General features: G+C 38.3%; 2 protein-coding genes across 2 annotated transcripts in view; one reads left to right on the forward strand and one right to left on the reverse strand.

Annotated features, from left to right (window-relative positions):
* Positions 1-36: 36 nt before the first annotated feature.
* On the reverse strand, positions 37-7,260 carry LOC139729924 (transmembrane emp24 domain-containing protein 3-like). Its single transcript, XM_071640841.1, has 3 exons — positions 6,949-7,260; positions 2,444-2,692; positions 37-1,480 (listed from the first exon to the last, which is right to left on the reverse strand). Exons 1-3 carry the CDS (start codon positions 7,111-7,113, stop codon positions 1,250-1,252), a joined length of 645 nt encoding a protein of 214 aa, XP_071496942.1. The 5' UTR covers positions 7,114-7,260; the 3' UTR covers positions 37-1,249.
* Positions 7,261-10,813: 3,553 nt separating this feature from the next.
* Positions 10,814-27,055, forward strand: part of LOC139729925 (WD repeat-containing protein 7-like) — a 29,322-nt gene continuing 13,080 nt past the window's right edge. The window contains exons 1-11 of the mRNA XM_071640842.1: positions 10,814-11,093; positions 11,793-11,987; positions 12,860-12,966; positions 14,132-14,210; positions 14,868-15,042; positions 16,211-16,278; positions 17,430-17,549; positions 18,281-18,426; positions 19,882-19,987; positions 20,805-20,973; positions 21,374-21,456. Coding sequence (XP_071496943.1) covers positions 11,829-11,987; positions 12,860-12,966; positions 14,132-14,210; positions 14,868-15,042; positions 16,211-16,278; positions 17,430-17,549; positions 18,281-18,426; positions 19,882-19,987; positions 20,805-20,973; positions 21,374-21,456 — 1,212 coding nt within the window. The 5' untranslated portion in view covers positions 10,814-11,093; positions 11,793-11,828. The remainder of the gene's footprint in view (positions 11,094-11,792; positions 11,988-12,859; positions 12,967-14,131; positions 14,211-14,867; positions 15,043-16,210; positions 16,279-17,429; positions 17,550-18,280; positions 18,427-19,881; positions 19,988-20,804; positions 20,974-21,373; positions 21,457-27,055) is intronic.

A 27,055-nucleotide genomic window follows, 5' to 3' on the forward strand; every position in this document is an offset into this window, starting at 1 on the left:
TGGTATCGCTCCGTTACCTACTGATGGGAGCTCGATTTAAGGCAGTTGGATGGGAGATAGCACTAGCACTAGCACCAAAGTTGAAATCACCCACTGACACCTGAAATACCTGCTTTTGGAGTAGTCAGCAATTGTGGTCTCTGGTGAATAATTCTTCTTCTGTATTGTAAGATACTATGCTGCACTATACCATTTATATCACAGGAACTGCATTTCTAAAATCAGTCTGTACTCTGCAGGAATACAACATTGTACTGTACATCTATCTATATGGTATTTAGTGCATACTTATTGGGCAGGTATATTCCTTATAAACTTTGTAGTGAACAAGAAACACTATGAATCATGATAATACTCATAACACTAAAAGAAAACAAGCACTTTATAGAATGACATGGCATCTCTTTGCACTTAATACTATTCTTTTTTTGTTGTTGTTGCATACACACGGCACAGTGAATCACAATACAACAATACACATAGGCTCTTGCGGTAATACGTCTACACATGTTAGACATTTAAACCACCATATCCTCTCAGAAATGTGAACATACTACTCTTCTCAAATTTGAAGCAGTAAATCAATTTGGCGTCACATCTTGTGACAAAGTGACCTCAGATGCTGTACAAATCGATGTTGAAATGTGACCCTTAACATAATTTTGTCATGATCTTTTTGTCAAAAATGATTTGCTGAAGGCACATTTCACAATACATGCCAAAATCAATACAGTTTCTACTCATTGTAAGTTATGGTTAAATTAACACATCAATTACAGTATATCTCCTAATTAAAGAGAGATGTCTCATAATAAAGTCTTAAAGTATTTCTGTGAAGTTTCAATATTTTGGCTTTACAAAATTTCTGTACAAATGTTTTCCAATCCCTGTTCAAATGTCTAAGAAAGAGCCTCTTACTGGCCGGGTGAAAACATGCATTCGATGAAAGGGAAAAAAATCAAAATAGATGGGGAAAAAAAAAGATGAGGATTTATCTTTCATCTAGCAACACTGTACAGAATAAAGTATGCAAATCTCATCTGAATTTCTTGCTTAGTTACATATGCCTCTAACTACTACAGCTTCTACCGCTACACACTGACACTTTGGATTCATATGGTGAAAAATATAGATGTACGTGTAAGACCAAAACAGTAAATCAATATCTATGGCCTTAGTACAGGGAGGTGGACATTTTAACCAAGACACAAAACAACAAACACACAGACAAATGCACAGCTATGGAAAACTATATCCTACCAGCCCTGGGTTTCGACACTGAGAAAAAGCTACGGAGTACAATGACCTCTCCAATACCTATGATAAGAATTAAGATAAACTCCCCGAGAGACCACAATTGAACCCTCTGGTTGAGGCCCTCGGCTCTCGATCTGCCCTTGGCCTCCCGTAATCTGTAGTGTGTCTGGAAGTTGATGACTGCTTTCAAAGCCTCATGGATTGTCACACACGATGTCTCCAGCTGCAAAGGTGCAGAAAACAAAAAATTGAATATGCACAACAAAACTGATCAGAAAACTAAAAGTACAAACTGTATATGTGTGTGTACATCATGTATGAACAAGCTCTATGCTTAGCAAACCCATCTGTTGCTGAAACCAAAACACTGAAGCCAATGGATGGTCAGGAGCACGGAGGAAAACTGAATGATAGATAGCAAATGTACATCAAGAAACTGGGTTTTTGCATAGCGCTGCAGACAAAAGGATGTGATTGCTTGTTTAAAATGACATGAACATTCCTCATACCAAAGAAAAGTAAGGACAGATATTGCTGTCAAAATTTTCACAATGTAGAAAGGGTACATGCAACGGTTGGAGCGACAAAATGTACTCAGTATTTGAGAGGATTTTCCCCAGTTCTAAAAGGTAGATTATATCTTCATATACCTGTATTGCAAAGTATCAAACTATTCAAAATATACAATTCTTCAAAATGAATATAAAATGTACAACAGATATGTACATTGCACTTTATATCATGTCCGCAAATCTGTAGACAATTTCATCTAACCATGTTCTCAAGTTTTGCTATCAGAAAGTGTGGCCAAGTTTGGTTCAATCTACCCGCGTACAATCCACAAGAAAATATAAAGGTCACTCATCATAATATACAATGTGTATAAATACATATATATATTTTTTTCCCTTCTCTTGGACATCCAAAGATGTCTTCTGCCTCTGTATGCCAAGGAGAAGCTGCAGCCCAAAATTGAATACTGGGATGTATAAAAGTTTGTAAGTTGTCTTATTTTCAAACATGCTTCAAAACAGCAAATGACATCTATTCATCATCATGTCTGAAGATGATACTTTTGAGCTCTCAAATAAGTGTGTCAGATAATGTCATATTGCTACATTGATGGATGCTGAAATGACTCCGTTCTTTAAAGTTGTGAGTTAGACGGCCAGGACAAGATACTCACCTGGGTTAATGCTGTCGCATGGGCCCCAATGTCTCGGATCAGGGGGTCGTCATCCCCAGCGACAAAATCGAAGTAGACGGTTTTATGGGCAAACGTTGAGAACTCATTGCTGAAGCAGAACTCCACTACGCCTGTCTGGTCAGCGGTCCAGGTGAAGGTATCATACTGCTTCCTCTTCTCCTTGTACACCACCGCTCCACTGGGGGACTTCAATACTGCATCGACATCATACTGGCCACCTGTCACAACCTGTTGTGTGCATGAAAGAGAAACATGGATAATTAATTTGCCTCTAGAGTGAGATTCACTGAAATGGGAACATACATGTCATCTGGGGTATCAACAGTAACTAAAGTAAAAAAGTATGCAGAATTCAAGATTCAAGATTCAAGATAATTTATTGTCATGTATAAAATATACATAAAATTTGTTTTCGGACATACATAAAGATAGAGGTGCATAAATGAAGAATATAAATCATGAAATAACTTAACATGAGTTTTATACTATACATACATAAAATACATACATTTAATACAAAAAAACCCCCAAAAAACTAAAATATAACAGGCAGTGTGACGTATTGCAAATGCTCAATAATGTTATCATATTTGTATTTTGTTGAAAAGTTCTCTTAATTCTTTTCCTTCTTTCCTTTTCTGTGTACAACTGTATGTTCCAGTAACAAATACAATATATAATAAATTAAAAATATTACATCACAAAATCTAAAACATTCAATTCAGTCATAGGTCATAGGGTTGGCAAGACATGCATGTTTGTTTAATGTTTAATGTTTAATGTTTAATGTTTAATGTTTAATGTTTAATCATCACATCATTTCAAGTGTTAAGATTGTTTGAAGACTATTATCATTATCTATTTATTTGGCATTTGCAAAACAATACAAGTGATAACAGAGAAACAAATAAAACAAGCAAAACACAAGAAAACAAAGTGTCAGGCTTTCCCAGTTGAGCTTCCCTAAGGAGCCGGGTTGGAAAAAAGCAATCAAAATCACTATGACCCTTGGGCCTCTCCAACCAACTTAAGGAAGCACATCAGGGAGTAGTTGCACATAAAAGAAAAGAAATTATACAATTTCAAATTCAGCATGTACAACAGGTGGATTATTGTACATACAAACTAGAAATACAGTGTATCATTGTGGCGAATGGGTATTCGTTCCCCCCCCCCCCAAAAAAAAAAAAAAAAAAAAATATTAATCCAGTGTACAAAAAAAGTGTTATCAGAGTATATCTCAACAGCACAAAAAAAAAATAAATAAATAAATGATAATGTATTCTTTGCACCCAAGCCCTATTCCATGGCCCCAAACCATTACCCTGAGACTCCATGACCCAGTGCTTTCTCTGAGAAGTCCTTGTGTGGTATTACATACACCACTGTGCAATGTACATTTATATCAAAATTCATTAATACTATCAAATAATGTGAAGCATGAATTACAGAAAAAACAACATCCGAAAACAAAAACTGTGAAATACTAATCAGTAAATGTTATACAGTATACAAACTGTATGTCTTACACATAGAATCTGAAACCCAGAGACAAAAATATAACTGGGTCGCAAACAAAACTGAATATCGATCAATATTCTGTGTTTCATGGCAACCAAGAGCAGTCATATAAAGAAAAACAGCACAAACAAAATCACGATTATCTGGTAAAATACAATCCGACACGAAGGCTACGTTCATCATCAGATACATTCTTACTCCAAACACCCAGAGTAAAACATGGGTATGGTGATCGTGCTTTTTCCATTATGGGACCAAAATTGTGGAATCAGTTACCTCTTCAGTTAAGGGAACTGTCATCTACATGTACAGAGTCATTCAAATCCAAACTTAAAACTTATCTGTTCCTTTCATACTGAGGACTGTAATTGCTGTATGCCATTAATATTGGATCAATATTGCATTTTTAATTGGTATATGTTGTATTCTTTATTTGGTATATATTTGTTTTTGTTTACCATTTTCTTATTTGTTGAAATGTTTGAATATGTATATGCATGTAAATATATGATATCTTTTCATTTTTGAAGCGCCATGAGCACTGAAAAGTGGACCTGTGCGCTATACAAGTAGCCACTATTATTATTATTATTATTAAAATCAATCATAATCCTCTATAAGACATGTCCTGCATCTTCCAGAGATTGAAATCAGTTGAGTTACAATACACTGTATGCTGATGACACAGAAACCTGAAAAAAAGACGTTGAAATCCTCTCCAAATGAGAGCAGAAATCAGAGCACCTGACCCGAGATAACACACCCATACAGTAACTTGACACTTGACTTCTTTCTTGTTCACTGCAAAGCTTACTGTGGACGCACAATTTTACCTAAATATATGACAGTTACGCAACAGGTGGACTACAACCTTATAGAATTAGAATGTATCGGCAGCGGCACCAAAGTTTCACCCTGCACAAACCATATAAAGTTTCTCCATGTAGCAGGCAGTCGAATTTTGGACAGCGTTATGGTCGAATTACGGGCAGCTCGCAACGTATAGAGTGATACAGCACTTGTAAAAGAAATCAAGTTACTTAGAGGGTAAATGGTGCAGCATGTGCTCTACAAAAATACGGGATATGGATAATTTCTAGAAGCTTGAAGTCAATGAATTTTGTAAAAAACAGTTTAAGTTAGGCCTCCTCTAACCATGGGACGCTCTATAGTACACAGGTACAATGTATACTCTTACTAGGCCTACTGGAGTTTACAATTTAGAACAATAGATACCAATGTGCTATAGTATGCTTGGACCTGTATTATATTACTCATTGACCGCTTTTTGACTAAATACCTTGTATCTCAGAAAACATTCCTCAGTTTCCCCTTAAGTTCATTTCACCATAGCAGAAAATACAGTACTAGATTCATATCCCGGGCTAAGATTGTTGACTCGTATCGTACACGTGGAATTCTCGGCGACAAACGCGCAAGTGACATTTTTTACTGTATGCTGGTGCAAGCTCATCATTTTAATCGACCACCTGTTCTCTCATTGATAAAGCATGTAAATCTTGTGAATGGCAAAGACATGTCTAAACTAGTTAGGATATTCTTCAATTTGTTTTCCTCCTGTTTCTTTAGGTTATTTACCTGTACCTGTAACCCCCTCATAATTTCTCTTGATTTGTATTCATGTTCGAATGTTCCAGCGCATTGCACCCCGTCCCATGCGTACTCTTGATTCTATACATGACAGCCATTGCGCGAGGCCGAGGGTGATGGATTAAATGAGATTAGCCCAGGCTATATAGATCTATTAATTGGAAGGATCAAGAGCAGCTGAAAACTGATCGATGAACAGGCTCTAACGTACAGCATTGCCATTGTTCCGGAAAAGTAATAATAAAAGTAACTTTAGGTAAAAGTAAAAAGTAAAAAGTAAAAAAAAAAAAAAAAAATGGTGGATGAGTAGTGGACCACTAACGTTACTGCATTCACATACTGTATACGCTATAATTTTCGCGTACATAAATTTTCGCGAATTGCCGCTGTCACACATTTTCGCGAGTGGTTAAATTCGCGATTGGGGGACCAGAGAAAATATGAAGTGGCAAAGAAAGTGTGAATTTTCAACTTACTAGCAAATAAGAATGATACTAGTTATACACTGCATGAAAAAAACTTACCAAACTCTGCTAACTAGGGTCTAGTAAGTTAGAATTCAACATTTTTGAAGTGGTTAAGTCCATCGCGCTAGCTTTCTGACGAGTGGTCCCCTTGCGATAATGGATTGGCTCTCTACAGTATTCGTAAAGTAGACGTGGACGTGCTATATGTACGTAAACAAGCTTAGCCAGTACAGTACTACTAGTATATGGTCTGTTCGGTAAGCCATGACATGGTATACTACTAGTACTGAAATTTTCGTATCATCAAGGCAAGGGATTCATTTTGGAAGGTAATATTTTCGCGTGTCGTTAAATTCGCGAATAGTTTCCGACTCGCGTAATTCGCGAAAATAAAACCCCCGCAAAATATATAGCGTATACAGTACTAACTGTTACTCAGTGTTAGAAAATGTACACCAGTGGCCTGGGATAATCGGTTTGTAAATTTATGTCATCTTTTTAATTTTATCTCACCGAGTCACTTTTATCCCTTTTTTAAAAATCTGACAACATATCTTTCTTTTTGTTTCAGTTCCGAGTTCTATAGCATTGTCGTCATTTTGATGCCTTGGTGTTATTTACAGAACAGATGCTGTTTGTGTAAAGAACGCGATCAATAAGCAGGAGATGGGCGGTTTCATTCCAATTGTCCACTTGCGCTTAGCGCTTGCGAGTCGCGAGTGTAACTGCCCTCTATCTAGATTCTACTTAACATGAATAGTAGTTAGTGGGACTGTTAGTTGCTGTTCCAACTGCAGGATTGCAGATCTACACAACAACGAATATATCCGTCTTCTTATCACTACCGATATGAAAATAATAGACATTCAGTGGTCAGTACTGTACCTGATACTCCAGGATTATCTTCACATCTTTTTCCACGTCTTCATAAAAACATTGATTCGCATTATCTGGCAACTCAAAAGTCAATTCCACTCCATGCGTAGCAGCAAGTAACGTTAGGACGAGAATCGTCACAAAGACAATGAAAAAAGACGGTATTTCCGACATCGTGATTGCAAACCTTCCCTGGTATTTCACTTAGGACAACTTCTCAGTTGTTCTTCCACTCGTATTTGCAGAAACTTCAACTAAGATCAGGCCTTAAATAATATCATTTTTCTTCCTTTTCTCTGCTAACGGCTAAGATGATCCGGTGACATAGTTGCAGCTGCGGTATATTCCAACGTGGCAGATCTGTATTGGCGTTCGAGCAAAAGCACATTGCACTCGGTGCATGTATTATGACGAATTGAGAAGGAGCCACATGCCTTCCAGTAATCGCCAATAGTACTCAGACTACGAACTAGCGTAGGTTGTGACAAGCCCAAATGCCACAGAGTTGGCGCCAGTCCCCGATAACGTCCGTGTATACAACAATCATGTTAATAGCCCAAGTTCAATGCTTTCACAAGTTCCGATTCGGCCTTTATGCCATGAAGCTACAAATCTTATGTTATATGCTTTAAATGCGTAGATCAGGGCAATAGATCCCCGAAGGACTACATACTGCATGGTTAGTGATAAGGTTAGAGTAAAGATTAGGGTATAGGGTTAGAGTTTGGGTTAGGATTAGTTCAGGAATTAGGATTAGGGTTAGGGTCAGGGGAAGGGTCTGGGGTAATTGCTCAGGGGGTATTGCCCTGGACCCCAAAATATGATATCCTGCAATTATCACTCTAACTCAATTACTGCCGGGGCTCATAGGTTGACTTACCATGAGTTCTAAGCTCAACAGAACTGAAGGAGTGAAGACTGTTTGTATAATGACCTACGATTCATAAAGTTTTGGTTTGCAAGGAGTTTGCTGACAATATTGCTCCTATTAAACAAACTAAAATGATCACGATATTTCTGAGTTGTATATTTCAAGTTGCACGAACCTGATATTACACCTCCAAGATATAGGCCTATGATTTTCCTCAAATACTGCGACAATTCATTATCGACGATTCATTCACGGCCTTCTCCTTGGTACTGGGTAACTTTTTTCAGACTGCTGGTGGGTGCTGGATGCAGGTGATACAAAATCTGATGCAGGTTTTCCACTTATAGCACATGCACTGATGGGGTTTTATAGGGCAATCACCCCTGGGCAATTACCCCTTCCCCTTCCCCTAACCCTAACCCTAATCCTAATCATGAACCTGATCCTAGGGCCTAACCCAAGCTCTAACCCTAAACCTAACCCTATATAACCCTAATCTTCACTTAAACCTCACTCTAACCAATATTTACCAGGGGTTAAGTATTTTCGCTGGGGGGGGGGGGTATGAATTGCCCTGATACGGAGTTGATGATTTCTTTAGCTTATTATCGACGTTTGTGGACTTTTTCCTGAATTTGTCTTGTACCATAATAATGGACTGCTTCCCACACGCCATCTGTGACTCCACCTTCACTTTTCTTCATCTTGGGCTGGAAGAACCTAATCGGGAGTTGGTTTACTCATGACTTATAACCATTGTAAGGTACGATTAAAATTTCATGACCATCATCAACATTGTGTATTGTGTTGCCAAGGTGATGTAGGAATTTTTAGAACAGAGTTGGGAAATGGATACTCATGTATTTACATTAAAATTATCACAAGTTGGGCAGATCCAGACTATAATAGGGTGCCCGATATTCTGCCAACAATAAGCATCCTAAGCTATATACAGAAATGGGGGGAGGGGGAATTTCATGAAGCGTTTTATACGAAAAATTTGTCGGACAAATTTGTTCTATTAGCCAATCTGATCCAAGGATTTTAGTAGCGTATAAAAGTTTGTTATAAAAAAAAATCTCACAAAACGCTTAAATGCCCCCAGAACAATCTTTGTGGAATCACGTAGCAGAGCAATAGGTATAGATACAGTCGATTCTAACGGCATAATGCACATTACTCAAGATATATGTTTTTTTTTATAGTCATCCACGTCTCCCCATCACGGCTGATATCTCCAGTCAGTAAATTCATCAAAATAGATAACGATAGCCTGACGTATCTAAAGGGCAAGTATATATACGCCATTGTGTGGATTGAGTGAATGTAGCAATATTAGTCTTGTTAGTAGAACACATCAATGAAAGTTTGAAAAAACTGTGGACAATCTGTTCACAATGTTATGAAAGTTCCAGTGCTACCATCGCTGGATGAGAAGACTACTCCCTATATAAAGTTTGTCCATGTCACGTTTCATATTACGTCGATAAAGAAAATATAAGGAGAATTCCACAAATTCCATCTCTTATGTGAAGTACATGTCACATTCCATCGACTTCACTGACCTAAGGATGATGTCCCATTGGCCCATATTTTTTCCCTGGCCTGCTTTCTGAAAGAGCCAAGTAAGTCATTTTTTTTTTTTGTTATTGTAGAAAAGTGAATATAGGATGTAGTGAATATATTCATTTTCGTCAACACTTTCTTTATGTTTTATCACTTTTCATATGAGACATCATAAACTGTAGAAGTCTTCTCACCCAGCAATGGCTGTACAAAACCTTTAAAAATTCATAACTCGAACATATTGTCCGATTTTCCTCAAACTTTCACCGATGTGTTCCGTCTATATATCTAGTATCGTTGCATTCCCTCAACCCACAAATGAATCGGGTGAACTTATCAAAGTGAGGTCCTATTTGCACAATTCATTGATGTCCAGTACACTTATATCACAAAGATCAAACTTTTTGATGTGGTGATTCACCTTGTAATTTTGGTTGGACAAGAAAAGCCGGTCATCGCTGTAGGGCCCGACAGTCTAGGTATACGTGTATATAGGCAATGTATGCACATACGACTTTGAAGGGGGCCAGGGGGCGGTTGGAGACTTTATACAGGGCTTGACATAGGTCCCTCCTGCAGGAGTGGGCGGGGATGTGTTGCCTGTTTGGTGTCCGGGTTTTGCAGGTGTCCAGAGAAAGAACGCATGATCATCCCAGGGAGGTGGGAAGAGGGAAGGAGAAAAATCTCTTTGGGAGAGAACCACTTCCCTGATCATCACACAGGGGCCGTGGAGAACGTTTTTCAGGGAGGGGTTCACCCACCCCCCCGGAGGCCCTATACGTGTTTTTTTTTTTTTTAATGAGCCCAAAACGGGGGGAGGGGGGGGGGGGGGGGCTGCAGCCCCCAGTCCCTCCCCCATGTCCGCCTCCAGCCACCACCCCCCCCCCCCCCCCCCCCGCCGCCTTCCGAAATGATTATTCAGACATCATCTTGTTTGCGTCATCGGCGACGGGGTACGACTTCAGGTCTTGTCACCTCCCAGGTTCTGCTACTACCGGTATTGCAACGGTGTAGTTCCATCCATGAATCGTTTGTTTTGGAATCAGTCATCTTTAGGATGTTTCCTATCTGGGATGAAGAGATCATTCTCATGGGAAACGTGTGTTAGCGCATGCATTGGTTATGATACTAGTAACGTGAGCAGCTTTTACACACCGACACTACACTAAACACACTTCGCTCGCTCCCTCCTTCTCTCTCTTCTACCCTCTCTATCTCCACACACACACCACCACACACACGGCTTTTGGGGGCGGGGATGGGCCGGTAGCTGCTGCTGTTTCATACATTGCTCCGCGCCTGTCATGTGCCAGCAGAACAGTCTTGATCGTGTGAGATTCTCCGTCCGCGTCCGTCCGTGTACCTCCATAGCGTATGTAGTATAGTAGCGCAGCGTTGCGCTAGCAGGTTGACAGCGAACCTACATGTAGTATCAACCAGAAGATGCTGCGTGAGTGACAACTCTGAGTTTTCGAGCAATTTCTGCGACTTTTGATGGTCAAAGAGAACATCGTTTTAACGGAGGTCGTAGATAACTCGCCGCTCGATTGATGCTCGGTCGGTCTTGTATCTTGACGCGGAGGGTGGTGGAATACTACTAACGTTAGTATGTAGTGGACTGGTGGAATCGAATCCGATTCTGTGCTGTTGTAGTAGACGGTCTGTACACCAGACACAGTCTTCTTGTGGATAAACAATAACAAGAAACACTCACAAGGTAAGATCCTCTTGATCTCTACTTACAACTAGTTGAGTAGTAGAGGTCTACTAGATCCTCAAAGTTCTAGTCTACACTGGAGTAGTGTCTGTCATCGTGTGTTCCGTGTTGGTGACAGAATTTTGGTCGCGAGTCTGCCAGGAAGTAAATCATGATGTGTTAATGATTCTAAATACTAAAATAGTGTTAAATCTGAGTGTTACTGTGTTATATACTGGAGTGTTATTAGGTTAAGAGATATTAAGCGATGTCAATGGTGAGTTGTTTCACCAAGAATAACTCATGTTTGCAGCACTGCCATGTCATGGTTAACTTTACAAATGCATTAAACATTATGTCATTATATCGTCGGTTGAGAATGATAAGGGCGTTAAGTTGTCACAAAACCCATAGTGTTCGAGACAACTCAACGCCCTTCTCATTCTCAACAGACGATATTGTAACTGCAAACGCTTTTTACACCATACACAGACCCCAAATGGCCATACCATAGATCTACATGTAGTTCATAATTTACTGAATCTTGAAAAAATTCTCTCCATGAAATCCATTCACAGTGGAGCTTTGCCATACCATCCATACCATATTTCATACAACCATCCATACCATATTTCATACAACTATGAACTAAGTTTGCCAGTTTATCTGTGTGTTTTACTAATATGTGTTGATATGTGTGTGTTTTCTTTTTCATCAAAGGCCAGGACAAAGCAGGTCCGTTCTGCCGGTTCCAAGATGACGAGCAGTGGGCTTGTGGTGCCCATCGTCTTGTGGGGCAAGACGGCTCCCACCCACTGTGTGTCTGCTGTACTAGTGACCAGTGACCAGCAAACCATTATCACGGGATGTCACGATGGACAGATCATTCTGTGGGACCTCAATGATAACATGAAGGTCTGGAATATGAGTTTCGCCGGGCGAAGGATTTGTTTTTTTCCCCAAGAGGATTTTAAACACCACTTTCAAACAGTTTCAGATGTATTGTGCAATTGTGCCTTCCAGGAATGCAAATTTGTTGCTTCATTTTTCTCACTGTGTGTTGCTTTTCGCATAGATGATACAGTCCACATTGTATTCATCTACAAAGATTATTTAGAATAATTGGCCATTAACTCTCTGTTCTTGGCTATTTGTTGAAACACAGTGATTTTAGAAGAAGCAAAAGCTCTTTCATACAAATAATATACACCAGTGAGAGCAGTAGTAAGAATTACCTACACAAGGTACATTGTACATAAGTTTGGAACTGTCAATTAAACATGCTTGAGGCAGTACACTTAGCTGAGGATGTTAGGTCTCTTTCCAAGGTACTGAGTGTTGGTAATTATACTAGTGCCCAAACAAAATGATGTGTACTATTTGCTTTATAACATGATGATGCAGATCCTTGTTTTCTTTCATAACTCACCCACATCACAAATATGTAAAACAATGAAATCTCACCCGATCATTCATCGCGACACAAAAGTGCTAATGGCCAGTCATAAGCAAGATTACATGTTAGGCAAAATAAGTGTCTTGTTATGTGTACACTCTCAACCAATCATTTCGTTAGGACCTGCTTCATTGTTTTATTAGTAATTATGCCTGATGGTAGTATGTTGTATAATGTTTTTTTTTTAGCTATGCTGTGGTACAGTATACCGGTAAGTTTGAGCATTCTAAGTGACAATAAAATGTATGTACAGTAAATGAATTAAGAACATCACAAGTAATTTCCATAAATTTAAGTTGTGTCAGTTTGTCTTTGGACTGTCTTTCCTCAGGTTGTGCCAAGGAACATGCTGTTTGGACACTCTTCGTCGATTACGTGCCTTGCACGGGCCAATGAGAACTGGGAGTCAGCCAGCTTTGTCAGTGCCGCTGAGAATGGGTGAGACATGTCAGAAGTTGTCCTTTTGTGACTGGAATGCACAAATGTACTGTCATTTCACAAGTGAAAGGCTTCACCCTCTGTTTCAGTCACTTCATTCATTGCTTTGCTGAATTTGCCTTTCGTCATCAAATCAAAACATGCATACATGCATAAGTTGTTACTATGTCGATGAAATCTCACCACTGAAATAGAAAACTCGTAACACATACAGTACTTGCAGCACAAGATGAAGCGCCATGTATGAATCTCCATCTCCAAAAAGCCACTGTCAGTTCATATTTGAGGAGACTTATTTCATTCAAGGTTAAAGCCTGTACTCAAAAGTAGATTTTAGATATTAGTCAAAAGTAGATTTTAGATATTAGTCATACAATGTTTATTGCCCAAAGACAGAATGATCTCTGTTACTACAATGTATGTCAAGTTGAATTATTTTTACTTCTCATTTGGTCTATGAGAAATACTCTTGGTTCCTTTTGTATGGAAAGTGAAACTGCAAAAATCTGTCATACAGTGTATGTGCAGTGTAAGCGACATACTTGATAATAATATGTAATTTTTTTTTAGTGATACAGTATATGAATGTGTCAACCATGTTTAAAGGGGAAGGCTAGTAACTGATCAGTGGGAATCAGTGGAAATGCTGGGAGATGATTGTTCCAATCCTTATGGGATTCATTCAAGAGTTCATTGTATATCTATTGTTGTGTGAAAATGATTTGCTTCAGAACGGTCTCATATTCAAGTAATGTGCAGATTAATGCCCCGTCACTGACCAGGGACGCTAACCTGGAAGCATTAAACTGCACATTACTTGAATATGAGACCATTCTGAAGCAAATCATTTTCACACAACAATAGATATACAATGAACTCTTGAATGAATCCCATAAGGATTGGAACAATCATCTCCAAGCATTTCCACTGATTCCCACTGATCAGTTACTAGCCTTCCCCTTTAACAGAACATTTTTCTAATGTAGTTCACAGTAGATTTGGCATTGATGAAAAGTGTTGCTTGGGAAGCATGATTTCTGTATCTTGTGCATTGCTTACAATGAACCCACGCATTTAGTGTTAGATTAATAAAAGAAAATTCATTGTTTATCGCAAATTATGCTCATAATATTTATCTCCCCATGCGTATGTTTAACACTTGCAGAGAGATCTTCTTGTGGGACGTCTGTGACGGAAGATGTATAGAGCAAACTAAACTTTCTGGTGTACATCTCAACATGCATGTAAATATCCTGGCTCATTTATATGTCTGTTCCTTTAACAACATTGGGCATGAACGCAGAATGTTGTGTTATTTGGATATCAGTAAGGAGGCCAATTCAAAAGCTGAGTAATGAGGACTTTAAAAACTGTCGAGGTTTCGTTATATGTTGCGACAAATTCAAAATATTAGTAGCAAATATGTCATGATTGTCTGAGACTAAAACCGTCGGTGCTGTGCTTGACAATGCAGGAGTACATTTGTATCTCTGCCAGTAAAATAATGAGAAGGATCTGTTTATTTCTGATAACATGACTGTAATCATTCTATAAATATTTCTTCATAGTATATGTTTAGACGTATTTAGTTTCATGCACTCCATGACATCAAAGTTCATCTAGGAGGATTACAATATTTCCCCTAGCCCTGTATACTACATGAAGAATTACTTGGAAACCATGCATTAATGATTTATTTAAGTCCAAACTTCCTCTTTAGATTTGGGCTTATAGGTGAAAAAAAATAACACAAGGGAAAAATGTGGTAACAACTAACAACAAAACTATATTTAGAACATATACATGTAGTTTGTAAATTTATTTGTTGTTTAAATGGAACATTTGTCTATGCCTGGAGTCTAAATGAAACAAAATTGTGCACCTGTACACTTCCCGCCCAGCCATACCAGGTGACCCAGGGGTCTAGCAGGGAATGGCGGATCATCTGTCAGGGGTATTACCCTGATGTACACATACTGGATGCCTCCAGCCTGGAACTGCTCTATACCCTGTCCTCCAAGGTCGCTCCGGACTGGATCTCCGCCCTCTGCGTTGTCCGTCCCCTGAAGAGACAAGGTAGGACGGGGTCAAATTTGCCCTGCTTTCTACATTTGAAGACTTCATTTTTGTCTCTTGTCAGCCGTTTTTTGTCAAAGATGTACCATGTGGAAATCATGAGATTGAGAGAAATACATCATGACAGACTATTGACAGAATGTTGCAGAGTAAATGATGATAATAATTTAGCGCTGATATGGGTTTTTGCCAAATAGACCTGTTTGTGGTCAGTGCTGGTTCAAATGATCCCATATTTTAACTCATTGAAACACAATGGTTGTAAAGCTACACATCACCCAGTTATGCAATCCAACTTGCTTTGATATTAAAAAGCTCCCTTGAATGTTTAGAAATGTTCTATAGTATTACTGCAACATTAAAGAAACCGACATGATAATGCTTATAAATTTCAACTCTTTGTCTCATGTTCATTTTTCCTGGATGACTTATCGGCTCAAGAGCAGAATATAATTCTGAACTGGCTTGTTAGATGGCTTCATCATTTATTTTAAGGCAAATGTATTTGTAATTATGTTCATTAAAGCTTTCCATGTACATGTAGTTTAATGTGGGAAATTGTTTATGACTGTAAATTCATTTCATTGTCATGTGATGGATCTGTTGGATGACAAAATGAGATTAATTTTTTAGTCCATGCCATCACAAACACTGATGTTCACCATGCTAAGAAGTCAAATTTGTTCGCACTTGTGTCCATATTTTGACAAAGCAATACTTTATTTGAACAACAGAATGCAAAATTTATCTAAAATTATGTTTGCTTTGACCATGGTACAGGGTCTTGTAAAAATCTACCCTGAAAAGAAAGAAAAAAAATGCTGAGGTGCAGGGAATAGTTTTCCTGGTATCCCATAGCAATTTGTTATAGACGTTGGTGTGACTGCTATATTATATGTAATTTATGCAACAATTTCATTACATAGAATTGCACACCATTTTGTTCAAAATGTATTTCCATTAACTAAAATTGCCATTCTTATTTCATGCAGGGAAATTATTCCCTGGGGTGACATATTACTCAGTGGAAATATTTATTTGAATAGTAGATAATACATATGAGATGTCTAAAAGATGACATTCAGGGACAGAATAGTTTATGATTGGTGTTGAGGGTACCAAAGATAGTAAAGAAGTTAATAATTTTTCCCTTGTTCTCTTGATGCAGAGGATGTAGTGATCGGTATTTCAACTTCTGGTATGCTAAAGGTCTGGAACTTGTGCAGTAATGAAAAGGTAAATTTTTATCTTGTTTCCGCAATCATATTATCATTGAAATTACATTAGGGAGGTTGATATGCAGCATATAGATGTCACAATTTTCAGAGTATAGAATAAGGAGCAATTCAGGGTGCTGCATACACACTTGTCTGGGGCTACTACAACTTGCTTCGGGGCAAGTGATATGAATGGACACTTGTCTTAGTATGAGAGCCTGTACTGAATCATCTTCTTTTTCCTTTTTCTGGCTACTGGTAATTGGAGAAATATCTTTTTTTTTAATGCCCAAGAATTCTCTGTGACCTTTACCTCAGTCTTACGGAGGTAAACTCTTACCTTATCAAGAAATACATCTTGATTACACGTCATGATTACACATCATTATATTATATGTCCTTATACATTTGTGAAATCATGTCTGAAATTGACTGTTGTGTTAAACATATTTTATTTCAAAATCAAATGGAATATGAAACCTGAATATTAAGTGTGGAATATGGAACATGAATTTAAAAAAAAAAAAATCTTGCAACAATTCAAATTCTTCTTTTAATTGATTATTTTCTTTTTTGTTAAAGTCAGATGTGATTTTAGAAGGTGAAGGAATAGATGTACAAGTGCACTACATCATGACAACTGGCCCCTCATGCACACAAAGGCCAGCCTACTTTGGTCAGATGGTATCCGATAGCTGGTAGCCTTTGCAGTCTAGCCCATGGTTTATGCCAATGCTGATTACATAAATGCATTAATGTGCGCAAAATTGCATATGCCGACCAACATCTTATGATGAATACATGCACATGTGCAAGGTACACATATCATGTGTACAGCTGTACCTGTTTCAGTCCGTGGAATGAAGTTAAACTATGGAATTGATGTAAACTCTTTTTTTAATTTGGGCTTGTGAGTATCATTTGTGGCTGCCTTTACAGCACAAGATCCGAGAAACACAAGAATGATTCCTTTTAATATTAATCTATCCTCGTATTGGTGGTTGCCTTATTTCTGTAGTATGGCTTGGTAATTAGATGAAGTATCACAGGTAGATGCACTTCCATTTACAGGAATGTTGAAATTCATTGTTACTTTGTTCCTCCTTTGCTGCATGTGTGGGAAAGCAATTTCAAACCTGTTTTGGTGTGACATTGATTGCTTGTATCCAGGAGACGGAGCCAAAGTATGAGGAGGAATGTAAGCAGCTCCGCTGTCGGAACGCAAAGTCGCTGGCTGTGTGTGCGTTTACTCTCAGGACTGTCCTGGTGGTGTGCAGTAAGCAGTGGCAGGTGAGAACAGAAGGCCAACCTCTGCGCCAACCCTCGCAACTCCTTCCATCCCCCTGTACTGGTAGTACACTTTCCCATTGAGTGCCACTCTAAAGTGAAAAGCTCTCTTGTTTTGAAAGCCTTCATAATAGTTCCTGATGTTTGGTGTTGTAATGACCATAAATGACCAGGCTAGTAACACTGGCAAGCTGTTGATCCCCCCCCCCAATACTTGGCAGGAATTTTAGTGTAGCAGACAAACTGAGCAAGTTTCAGTACAGTAATCTCTGTGAAGGCCATTGTGACACGGCAAGGATTATAAAGAGGACTACTCAAAACTTATTCATGGACAGTTAGTTTCAGGTCAATCATCTGTGCCAATCACTACAGAAAGGGAACCAGAAGAAGCAAGGATTGGCTGACAAGGTCAAAGCCAGATGAAAAGTTTCCCAAGTCATTATTTTGCTTTTGTTCTTAGTCTTAGAAAGAGCAACACCATCTCTTTAAAGTATTGGATTTGTAGGAGTGCAGTAAAAGGTATCTATGAATTGCCTCAGAGATATTTTCACTTGTTTTGTTTCAAATCAGAATCAGAATATAACAATTTTTTCTTTTGACATTGAAAAAGTAGTAAAACTTTGTAGAAAGGGTGTATCTTTATTAGTCCAATCAAGAATTTTGGATCAGTCTGTGTCACATTTCTTTTGAACATGGCAAATTTGTTCTTATGTTTTGTTTTTCTCTCTTCCAAGATCTGTGATGCTGGGGACTTTTCTCAGCTCTGTGTCCAGTACTGTGAGAAAGGGCAGCACTGGTCAGGGGGCGACTTCATCGCGGCCGACCGAGTGCTGGTTTGGAGTAACCAGGGAAAGGGATATCTCTATCAGCTTCCTTCAAAGTGAGTGAAATGATATGTGAGTGTGTGTGTGCATGTATGTGCTTGTGTGTGTGTGTGTGTGATTGTCCACAAACAAACTTCCCTTAAACACCAAACATCAAACACAAGACCAAAAAAATGTGGATTTCCACAGCTTAGATTGCATATTTTGGGACAGTGGTTTATTTTTTTATACCCCCGCCAAACGAAGTTTGAAGGGGGTATATAGGAATCAGCGGCTGGTCGGGCGGTCGGGTGGTTGGGCGGTCGGGCGGTCGGTTGGGCGGTCGGGCGTTCGGTCGGGCGGTCGGTCCGTTGCAAATCTTGCGTCGCGAACTACTTCCTCAGTTTTCAACCGAATCCCATAAAACTTGGCACAGATGTGTGCCTTGGGTTGTAGATGTGCAAGATGTATTTTTTGACAGTACCCAAAAGTACGTTGCCATGGTAACGGCACATTATGGGCAAAAATGGGTACAAATCTTGCGTCGCGAACTCCTCCCACAGTTTTTGATCAATTTTTATGAAATTAGGTACAGATGTTCATCTGAATATGTTAATGTGCAAGACACATATTTCTGCAGTGGCAAAAAGTGCGTTGCCATGGTAACGGCATGTTATTGGTAAAATATAGGGCAAAATGCTTCATGGCAAAACTGCTTCATCAGTATTCTTCCAATTCTCATGGAATTCATATTGAATGTTTGTCTTAGGATATAGGTCAGCATGACACATTTCTTGACAGTGACAAAAAGTATGTTGCCATGGTAACAGCTCACATATTATGAGCCAAAATGATGGAAAATTTTGTGTTGCAAACTACTTCCTCAGTTTTTGCCCAATTTCCATGAAACTTGGTACAGATGTGTGCCTTTGGTTGTAGATGTGCAAGACGCATTTTTCGACAGTACCCGAAAGTACGTTGCCATGGTAACGGCATATTAATGGCAGAAGATCAAGGAAAGATCTTGCGGATTTAACTACTTCCTCAGTTTTTTGACCAAAGCTTATGAAATGTTGTTTTGACCAAAGCTTATGAAATGTTGTTTGGCGGGGGTATAACCAGTCGCTGTAGCGACATTTCTAGTTTTATCAGAATAAGCCAAAATATTATATTGAGAATGTACCAGACCACACAATTCACAGCTTAAAGGGATGGCTATAGTATTTGTTGAGGTGGGGATTCAGCTTTTAACTTTTTGCAAGATACTTAAAAACCTTTTTATGAAATGTTAAAAAGCATTCAATTCCTCTTAGAATTATACGCTCTTCCATATTTCATAAGAGGTTTCTCATAATCTAAAAAAAAATCATCATCAAAACACGCTGGAAACCTAAATCCCGATCTCAACGAAAACTGTACCATCCCTTTAAATGCTAAAGCTCCTTTGATACTGTGGGGGAAGGCACACCCTCATCCTGTGTGGACCACTTATTACTTGATTACTTGACATCTTATTTTTCTTTCCCACCTAGTTGTATTCCAGAGAGCGATGATTTTAGAAGCAGCATTGGCCAGAATCCCGGCACCCCAGCTACCAAACCATTCCTCTACTGTGTGCTGGAGGCTCCCATTGAGAAGGTATGTCAAGAATTTAATGTCCCTTCTTTGTGCTTCCTGCATGATCAAGGTATTTCTTTGTATATGATAAGCCATAAATCATAGCCACGGAATCCAGCTTGTCTTGTTAGAGATACATGTGCATTGTACCATCATTTCTGGGCACTTTATTGTTCCGCGGAGGAATATGAAAATAAAGAGTTCGACAAGATGACCGAGATTGACCAAACACCTTGTTTGAGAGTCTGGGGATTTTCGGTGGTTATGATGGTTCGTTAGGCCAAGTTAACCTCCGTAACAGTCTCAACACAAAAACTGGTCAGGGACAGTCTGACCTGTGCCAGTGTGCAGCGTTGTGTAAAGGCTAGGTGAAAAGGAGAACTGTAATGAAGGATAGAATCTTGTATTCAGTCTTTATGTATAATTAGGGCTACTTCATGTGTGTAATGCAAGTGCACGAATCTCTTAGATATATGAATGTTTGATATCTTACTTTAAAGGAGTCATTATGTAATAATGGTAATCAACTTAATGTTCTCCTTTATGCCCAGAAAGCTGTCTAGACAAATTTCAAAAAGACTTTTATGTAATCAGACAGAATTTGAAGTGTATTCGACAAAGGTAGTAAACCTTACTTGATAGAGTCTTGTTTTTGTACAGTCATTTGAGTCTTCATAGCAATACTTGTTATTTTTCTGATTATTTGCATTTGATATACAATCAGTTTCTATCTGCTGTGTTGAAATATTTGTGTTTTGTAGTAATGTAGTTGTGTTTTCAGATATTTAGAAATACACTTTTTTTTGAAATAGATTTTTAATGTCTTGTTTTTTCTTAGCCATTGTCGTGTTCACCTGCCATGACGTTCTTCTACGGAAGACGGGGTCCATTCTACAAGCTGTTTGCCTGTGGGGATTCTTCGGGAAGGGTCACCATCTGGAAGATTCCGGAAGTATCGGACAAGGAGCTTAGCTACCTCAAACAAGAGGAATTTGATACTCTGCCAGGTTAGATTTTTGGTGGCATATTTTATAGAGATGTGATAATAATTGCCGTAATGATGAATGTATAATATATGAAAAAATATTTTGAAGAAAACCATTTTGTGGTAGACATAAAATGTATCTTTACAATTTAGAAAATGAATGATAATGAGTTATTGGCATTACCAAATACCCTTAATGCTAAATCTGTGTACTAAATTCTCTCTAATGTAAATGCTATGTGAAATGTAACAAGATACCATCATAGATATATTTTTGTTAAAATGGATATGTCTAAAGAAATTTTGTGGTATTGTGGAAATAATGTGAATGATTTAGGATAAACATGCTCGTGTATGATAAAATGTGCTTTAGTGGGGACAATGTAATGTCAAGGCATTTTGCATTGATTTTATTTCTTTAGTGATGCCGCCCACAGCCAGCAATAGTCTCAGTGCTACTTGGGAGTCATGCAACCCCAAACCAAGCGGCATCATTGATCAACTGGTAAGAGATCAGCACTCATTTCACCAAACTTCTCCTGTCTATTGGTGTTGTGTGATTTTTATCCTGAGGATAGGTTAATAGATACTGTTAAATGTGTCTACATGAAACTGAAAGAGGTTAAATCCAGCCAAGCATTGATATGAAGAATATTAACAGTTACCTTTATTTATGATGATACATTGAACATAAGACATCTACCAAGTTCAAACTAAACATTCAGTACTTAAGTGATGTATTTAAAGTTTGCAGCTTTTTGCCTTTTGATGGCTTGAGTTTGACTTGCCTCCTTGGATAATGACAACAAAACGGATGTTGCAGCTGATCGATGAATTGTCCTACATCGACGTAAATAAGTACATTATTTACATTGATTTAGGGCAATTTGTTGATCAGTTGCAATAAAAAACCACTTGAAGGAATATTTTCATCAATTCGAAAATGAATATAACTTCAAGCTCTCCATTTTGATAAATTCAATATGAAATATATTGGTGTCATGAGCTTACAGTGACCACCTAGTGTAAATTAGAAGTTAGCATGCATTTGGGTGTGTTTCTATGTGTGTGCTTGTTTGCATTTTGGCGTGTCTGTAAGCGTGCATGCATGTGTGTTTGTTGTGTGTGTTTGTGTTCCTATATGTGATGCGCTCCGTCGGAATGAGTCAAAAGTCACAAAAAATGAAATCGTAGTTATGCCTATATGTGAATTCAACAGATTCTAAGCTTTACACTGATATCTAATACGACTCATTTCGACATTCCTATAGGTCATAAAAACGAATATTAACTACGTTTATGATGTCAGTCCATTTTCTAAATAACGGAGAAAATCGCTCTCAAAGTTCAGGCTATGTTCAAGCTCATAACCTGTTTCTTTCACGGGACGAAACAATACAACAGTCCTGCTTAGCGACGGCGTTTACGCCCCATCGCACGCACTACCGTATGAGGCGATAGCTTGGGTATGTAAGATAATCAACCAATCGCAGGGCAGGTCTGTCATTAACGATTCTGACCAATACGGCAGCCCGAATGTAAACTTCGGCGCGTTTGTGTCCGTGCCGCTGCCGCCGCATGAATGAGTCGGTACGCGTTGTGTGTCGGCTGCGTTGTGGTTTGATGCCGCAAGTGTTTAACTCACAAACAATAGGAAACAGTAGAAAGAAAATAAAGGCACGCAATGCGTCTTACGAGAAGCGTCTTTTAGCGAGGGCGTTGATCGCTTCCATTCTCCTCCCATGTTGTTGTCAATGGAAATTAAAGAGGATGCATTTAGCAAGTACCAATACCCAAATAGAAGCTGAGAACCTATTGCAGGCGGGCACGCAATGCGTCTTTTAATACGAGAAGCGTCTTTTAGCGAGGGCGTTCATCGCTTCCATTCTCCTCCCATGTTGTTGTCAATGGAAACTAAAGAGGATGCGTTTATAGCAAGTACCAATACCTAAATAGAACCTGAGAACCTATTGTAGGCGGGGGTTCAAAAGACAGCATCGGTAGAAAAAGTCAATGAAGTTAATTAACGATAGTCGTCTTTTGAGATCGTGTTCTTTGCGTGTACTAAAAACCCTCAAATTTCAAATTACGCACATGGTCGTAATGTTGCAGAGCATCAAAGACTGCTTTCGCGTCTGTTCTGCTGCAGCTGTATACAGCCGTAACATTCTAAATTCCCGCCATATTAGGCACATTTCCTTTATAGGCGTTGCGTGCACAGTAATTATTGCTTATCACGCTTGCCAATGCTGCACATATTATACGTATACAGAAGCAAAGGTTGATGTAGGCTTGACAGCTTCACGTTGGGTTTACAATGATTGTATCATAAATATACTTCTTATTCTCAGTCACTTTTGTAATACCATAGCATATAAAAAACCATTAACTTGTAGCTTAAGCTATTTTTTTTAACATCGCATTTGCAGTTACAATCTTTCTGCATTTGAGAAGTAGAGTATAGATAGCAATACTGACAAATATTCGGAATTAATACTTAGGCCTTCTTCACTTTGTTTTGTATTCACAAACCTTATTAGAAAAATGATTGCTTGATTACTTTCGGGTAAAGGAACCACCGGAAAGGAACCGCATTTAATTTTCTTGTTAACGAATGTAAGCTAATAGCGAACCATATTATTCATTGTGTGATTAACGAACCTTCAGAATAATCATTGTATTACCCCCCCCCCTCCCCAAGGGGAAAAAAAGCATTTCAATATCATGCGTTGTCAATAGTGATAAAAGGCCCGTTTTTATTTCGTAGTGTGTCTCAATACTCCTGTGCTTATTTTTAAGGATGTGCCTCTCTTGATAATTGCGATTGATCTTCAACTATTTCTTTCACGCAAGCTTGAACAGGAAGAAGCTAAGATTCAGGCAATGAGACGAGTTTTCTTCCACGAGATATATACAATCATTAAGACATACATCTATTCCCGAAAGTTGTGTGATTGCTTATGTGCAAAAGAATTGTGTCCATTACATGAATCAGGCACTATACAAAACGGTTGAAATCTACTGAAAGTCGAACTTCGGTTGTTGTTTTTTTTCCATTTCCATTTCAAGCCGGGAGGGACTAGAAATTAGTTTATCCATACCGGCAGGAGACATTACATTTTCCCAGTACATGCTCCGAATCAGATAATGGACACATGATATATTATGAAAATGAAAATACAAAACAACGAACACGCCATATGTACAAACATTATGAACTTCAATGAATTAAACCTGTGATATTCTGCATAAAAAACAAGCACGCCGATTAAATAATTTAATAGAATTAATAGAACACACAGCGATATCATGCATGGCAGATCAAATCAAGTTCAATTGGTGAGAAAGCGAAATGAAGTTAAAAAGTTGACTTCTTTTCGTTTCTCTTTCAATTCATAAAAACAGAATTGCGTTGTATATCTATTGAAGAGGATTGTCTCTGTAGCGAACGATCGCCATATATAGCACTGTTAGTCTTCTGCGCAAATCTGAATCCCTAAATACTTTAATTTTTGCTTGATAATGTAATAACCATGCTTATAACTTTATAAAGGACTCGCAAATTCAAAGTTTCAAACCGTATACTAAAACATTATTGTACACGGTGTATTTCAAAAAACATTTTGAATGCGTTGTGTGTTAGCATGTTAATAGCATCAATCTGCCTTTTATTTTCCGTACGTAAAGCGCACAGAAACGTAACCAAACATTACCAAATACAGTGAAATGCATTGTACGGCGTGGTACTATCATTAGAAGTATATCCCATTTCATTTTACTTTTATTTGCTTGAAGCAGTCGTCAAACCATGTGTCATTTTCGTAGCGACATCACTTAGGAATTAGGATGTATGAAGATAATCGTTACGCATTTATTTTGCGCTGCTATTATAGCATTTACATTTTCCAAATTGTATTGACATGCAGTATTATGTTACTGTATGGTTACGATTACGAATGTTGGTTATGAATTCAAAAGACTGGTTTATTAATCGAACTATAAAGGTAATACAGCTGTTTTGAAAGTAGTTCGATACAAGTTCAAAACGCAATCGAAGTCATCGTCAGAGGGGGAACTGATAGCTTGTTTAGGCTAGTAAAGATTGCCGTATATGCAATCTTCGTAGAAAGTTTTGACTTAGGCCATCTTTTGAGTATTTTGAGAAATTATATAATTATTTGTTTTGATTATGTCAAGAATTAGTTTGAACCATGAGAATAAAAAGGCGCGGTTACCCAAATAATGTCGTAGTTCGATTAGACATGATGGGTAAAGTGAATTCATGACTTGACTAATCCTTACTGAATTGATGATCACTTCTGTAAACCATCAGTTATGTCTTGTAGATGATACCTCTGTAATTGTAGTCAAAATTCTTTTGAGCGATGAGACGAAAACCAACAAACAAAATGCCGTATATCATCGCTCGAGATTCCAACATTTGGCGTCACCCGACCAACAATAAGTGACGAATAAAATGGAATATCATGTTGTGGGATAGCAGACTGTGTTACGATTTTTAAATGTTTCGAGCAATTGTTTAAAAAAAAGAGAAAATTAGGCAAAGTTCAAGAAATTAGAAAAAAGCACGTAAATGCAGGCGATCATGTTTGATGATCAAAGTAAGAGATTACAATCGGCCGTGCGGATGTATATGATTGCCTTATTTACATGTCTGATTTCTGTAAACTATGTTATATTTAAATTTAAGTTCCCTTCCCTCCTTGATGAAAGTTGTGTTGGGTTTTCGCTATAGGCATTTATTAGGAAACGCTGTAAAAAGGACAACAAATGCCTACTATACATCAAGAGATGACCTACAAAATTGTATACATACATGAAACACAAAAATTCTGTACGTTCTGATATAATGCAACTGCTTGTTTGTTTGTTTGTTTGTTTGTTTGTTTGTTTTGAATTACCATGGTCTTTGTCGGGGGAAAGATGAAGAAAAGAAGTAGAGTGTATCACTCTCAAATCCGGATGATTGCGATAAGTGTGTATCCCCGCCCTTTCTATACAGGCAAACGATTCAAAGCTTGGTATGCTATTATAAAAGCCTGCATTTGTCACGCAGAAGAACTGATTCCGCGATCACTTTTAGCCTTTCATAAAATTCACGTTTCAAGATAGTAACGATAGCTTGTAGGAGATAGATTAAGTTAGCGTCCCTGACTGTGGGCCTGAACACAAAAGGGGACTGAAAAATTCTTTTACAAATTAGCAGACATAATGCCGATCCTCCAACACTGTTGCTCCATTCCGTCACTGATGCTGCTATCAATGGCGAAGAAAGAATACTGGTTGCGTGATTATCCACCCCTTGATAGCAGGAAGTTTACCTTTCATTGTTTAAGGCTTCGTTGATGCGGTGTTTGTAATACTCGGATACAAGGCGTGAACAGTGTCGTCCGAGTTCTTTCATTCGAAATTCCTCAGAATACGCAATTCAATGGGCAATCAGTGCTACTCCTTCGCAAAGCTGTTAGCCAAATTCTTTGCAGACTTGACCTCTCACATGTCAGCTACACGCAATACACGACAAACAGCTATCATTTCAAACATTCTGATTCTAAAACAAAACAAAATGAAGAAGCACACTTTTGAGTAGCGACACAGCTTTCTGTCCCTTTTTCAAATACGTCCTACTTCTAAAAAAGACACAGATGACAAGAGTCAGAATATCCTACAAAGGGAACACAAGTTATTTGGGCATTAATTATGTTTGTCTTCCGATTTTTCTCCATGCCGTCACGGCCCAAACCATCATAAGAAATAGGGCAATACGTTTTATTAACCAGGGAAATAAAAGTACGCATTACATACATTTGGCGAATTATCACACGAATTGTTGACTTTATAAAAACGAGAATAATTGACAACTTAGGCCTTACTATACCTCCAGAGATGAACTTTAAACAGCAAGTCACATACCAAGGAACAAAAGTTATGATTATTTGAATGAATTCATTAATGGGGCCAATTCATAACCGTTGTAAAATTACACACACGCATAAAGAGGTTTCAAGCTCGATTGTGATCATTGTATTAGCTCATAGATAAAGTATCATACATTTTGCGTGATCGTTTGTTGGAATTAATTT

The sequence above is a fragment of the Diadema antillarum genome, unplaced genomic scaffold (assembly GCF_040938485.1).
Source record: "Diadema antillarum isolate AM-2024a unplaced genomic scaffold, OU_Dant_1.0 seq00000271_RagTag, whole genome shotgun sequence".
NCBI classification, from domain to species: Eukaryota; Metazoa; Echinodermata; class Echinoidea; order Diadematoida; family Diadematidae; genus Diadema; species Diadema antillarum.

Excerpts from the sequence above, each read along its gene's own strand:
- LOC139729924 (XM_071640841.1), bottom strand. The coding sequence starts at position 7,113 with ATGTCGGAAATACCGTCTTTTTTCATTGTCTTTGTGACGATTCTCGTC. Across the intron at positions 2,693-6,948 it reads AGATAATCCTGGAGTATCAG|GTTGTGACAGGTGGCCAGTA; the intron begins GTACAGTACTGA and ends TGCACACAACAG. Across the intron at positions 1,481-2,443 it reads ATGCGACAGCATTAACCCAG|CTGGAGACATCGTGTGTGAC; the intron begins GTGAGTATCTTG and ends GCACCTTTGCAG.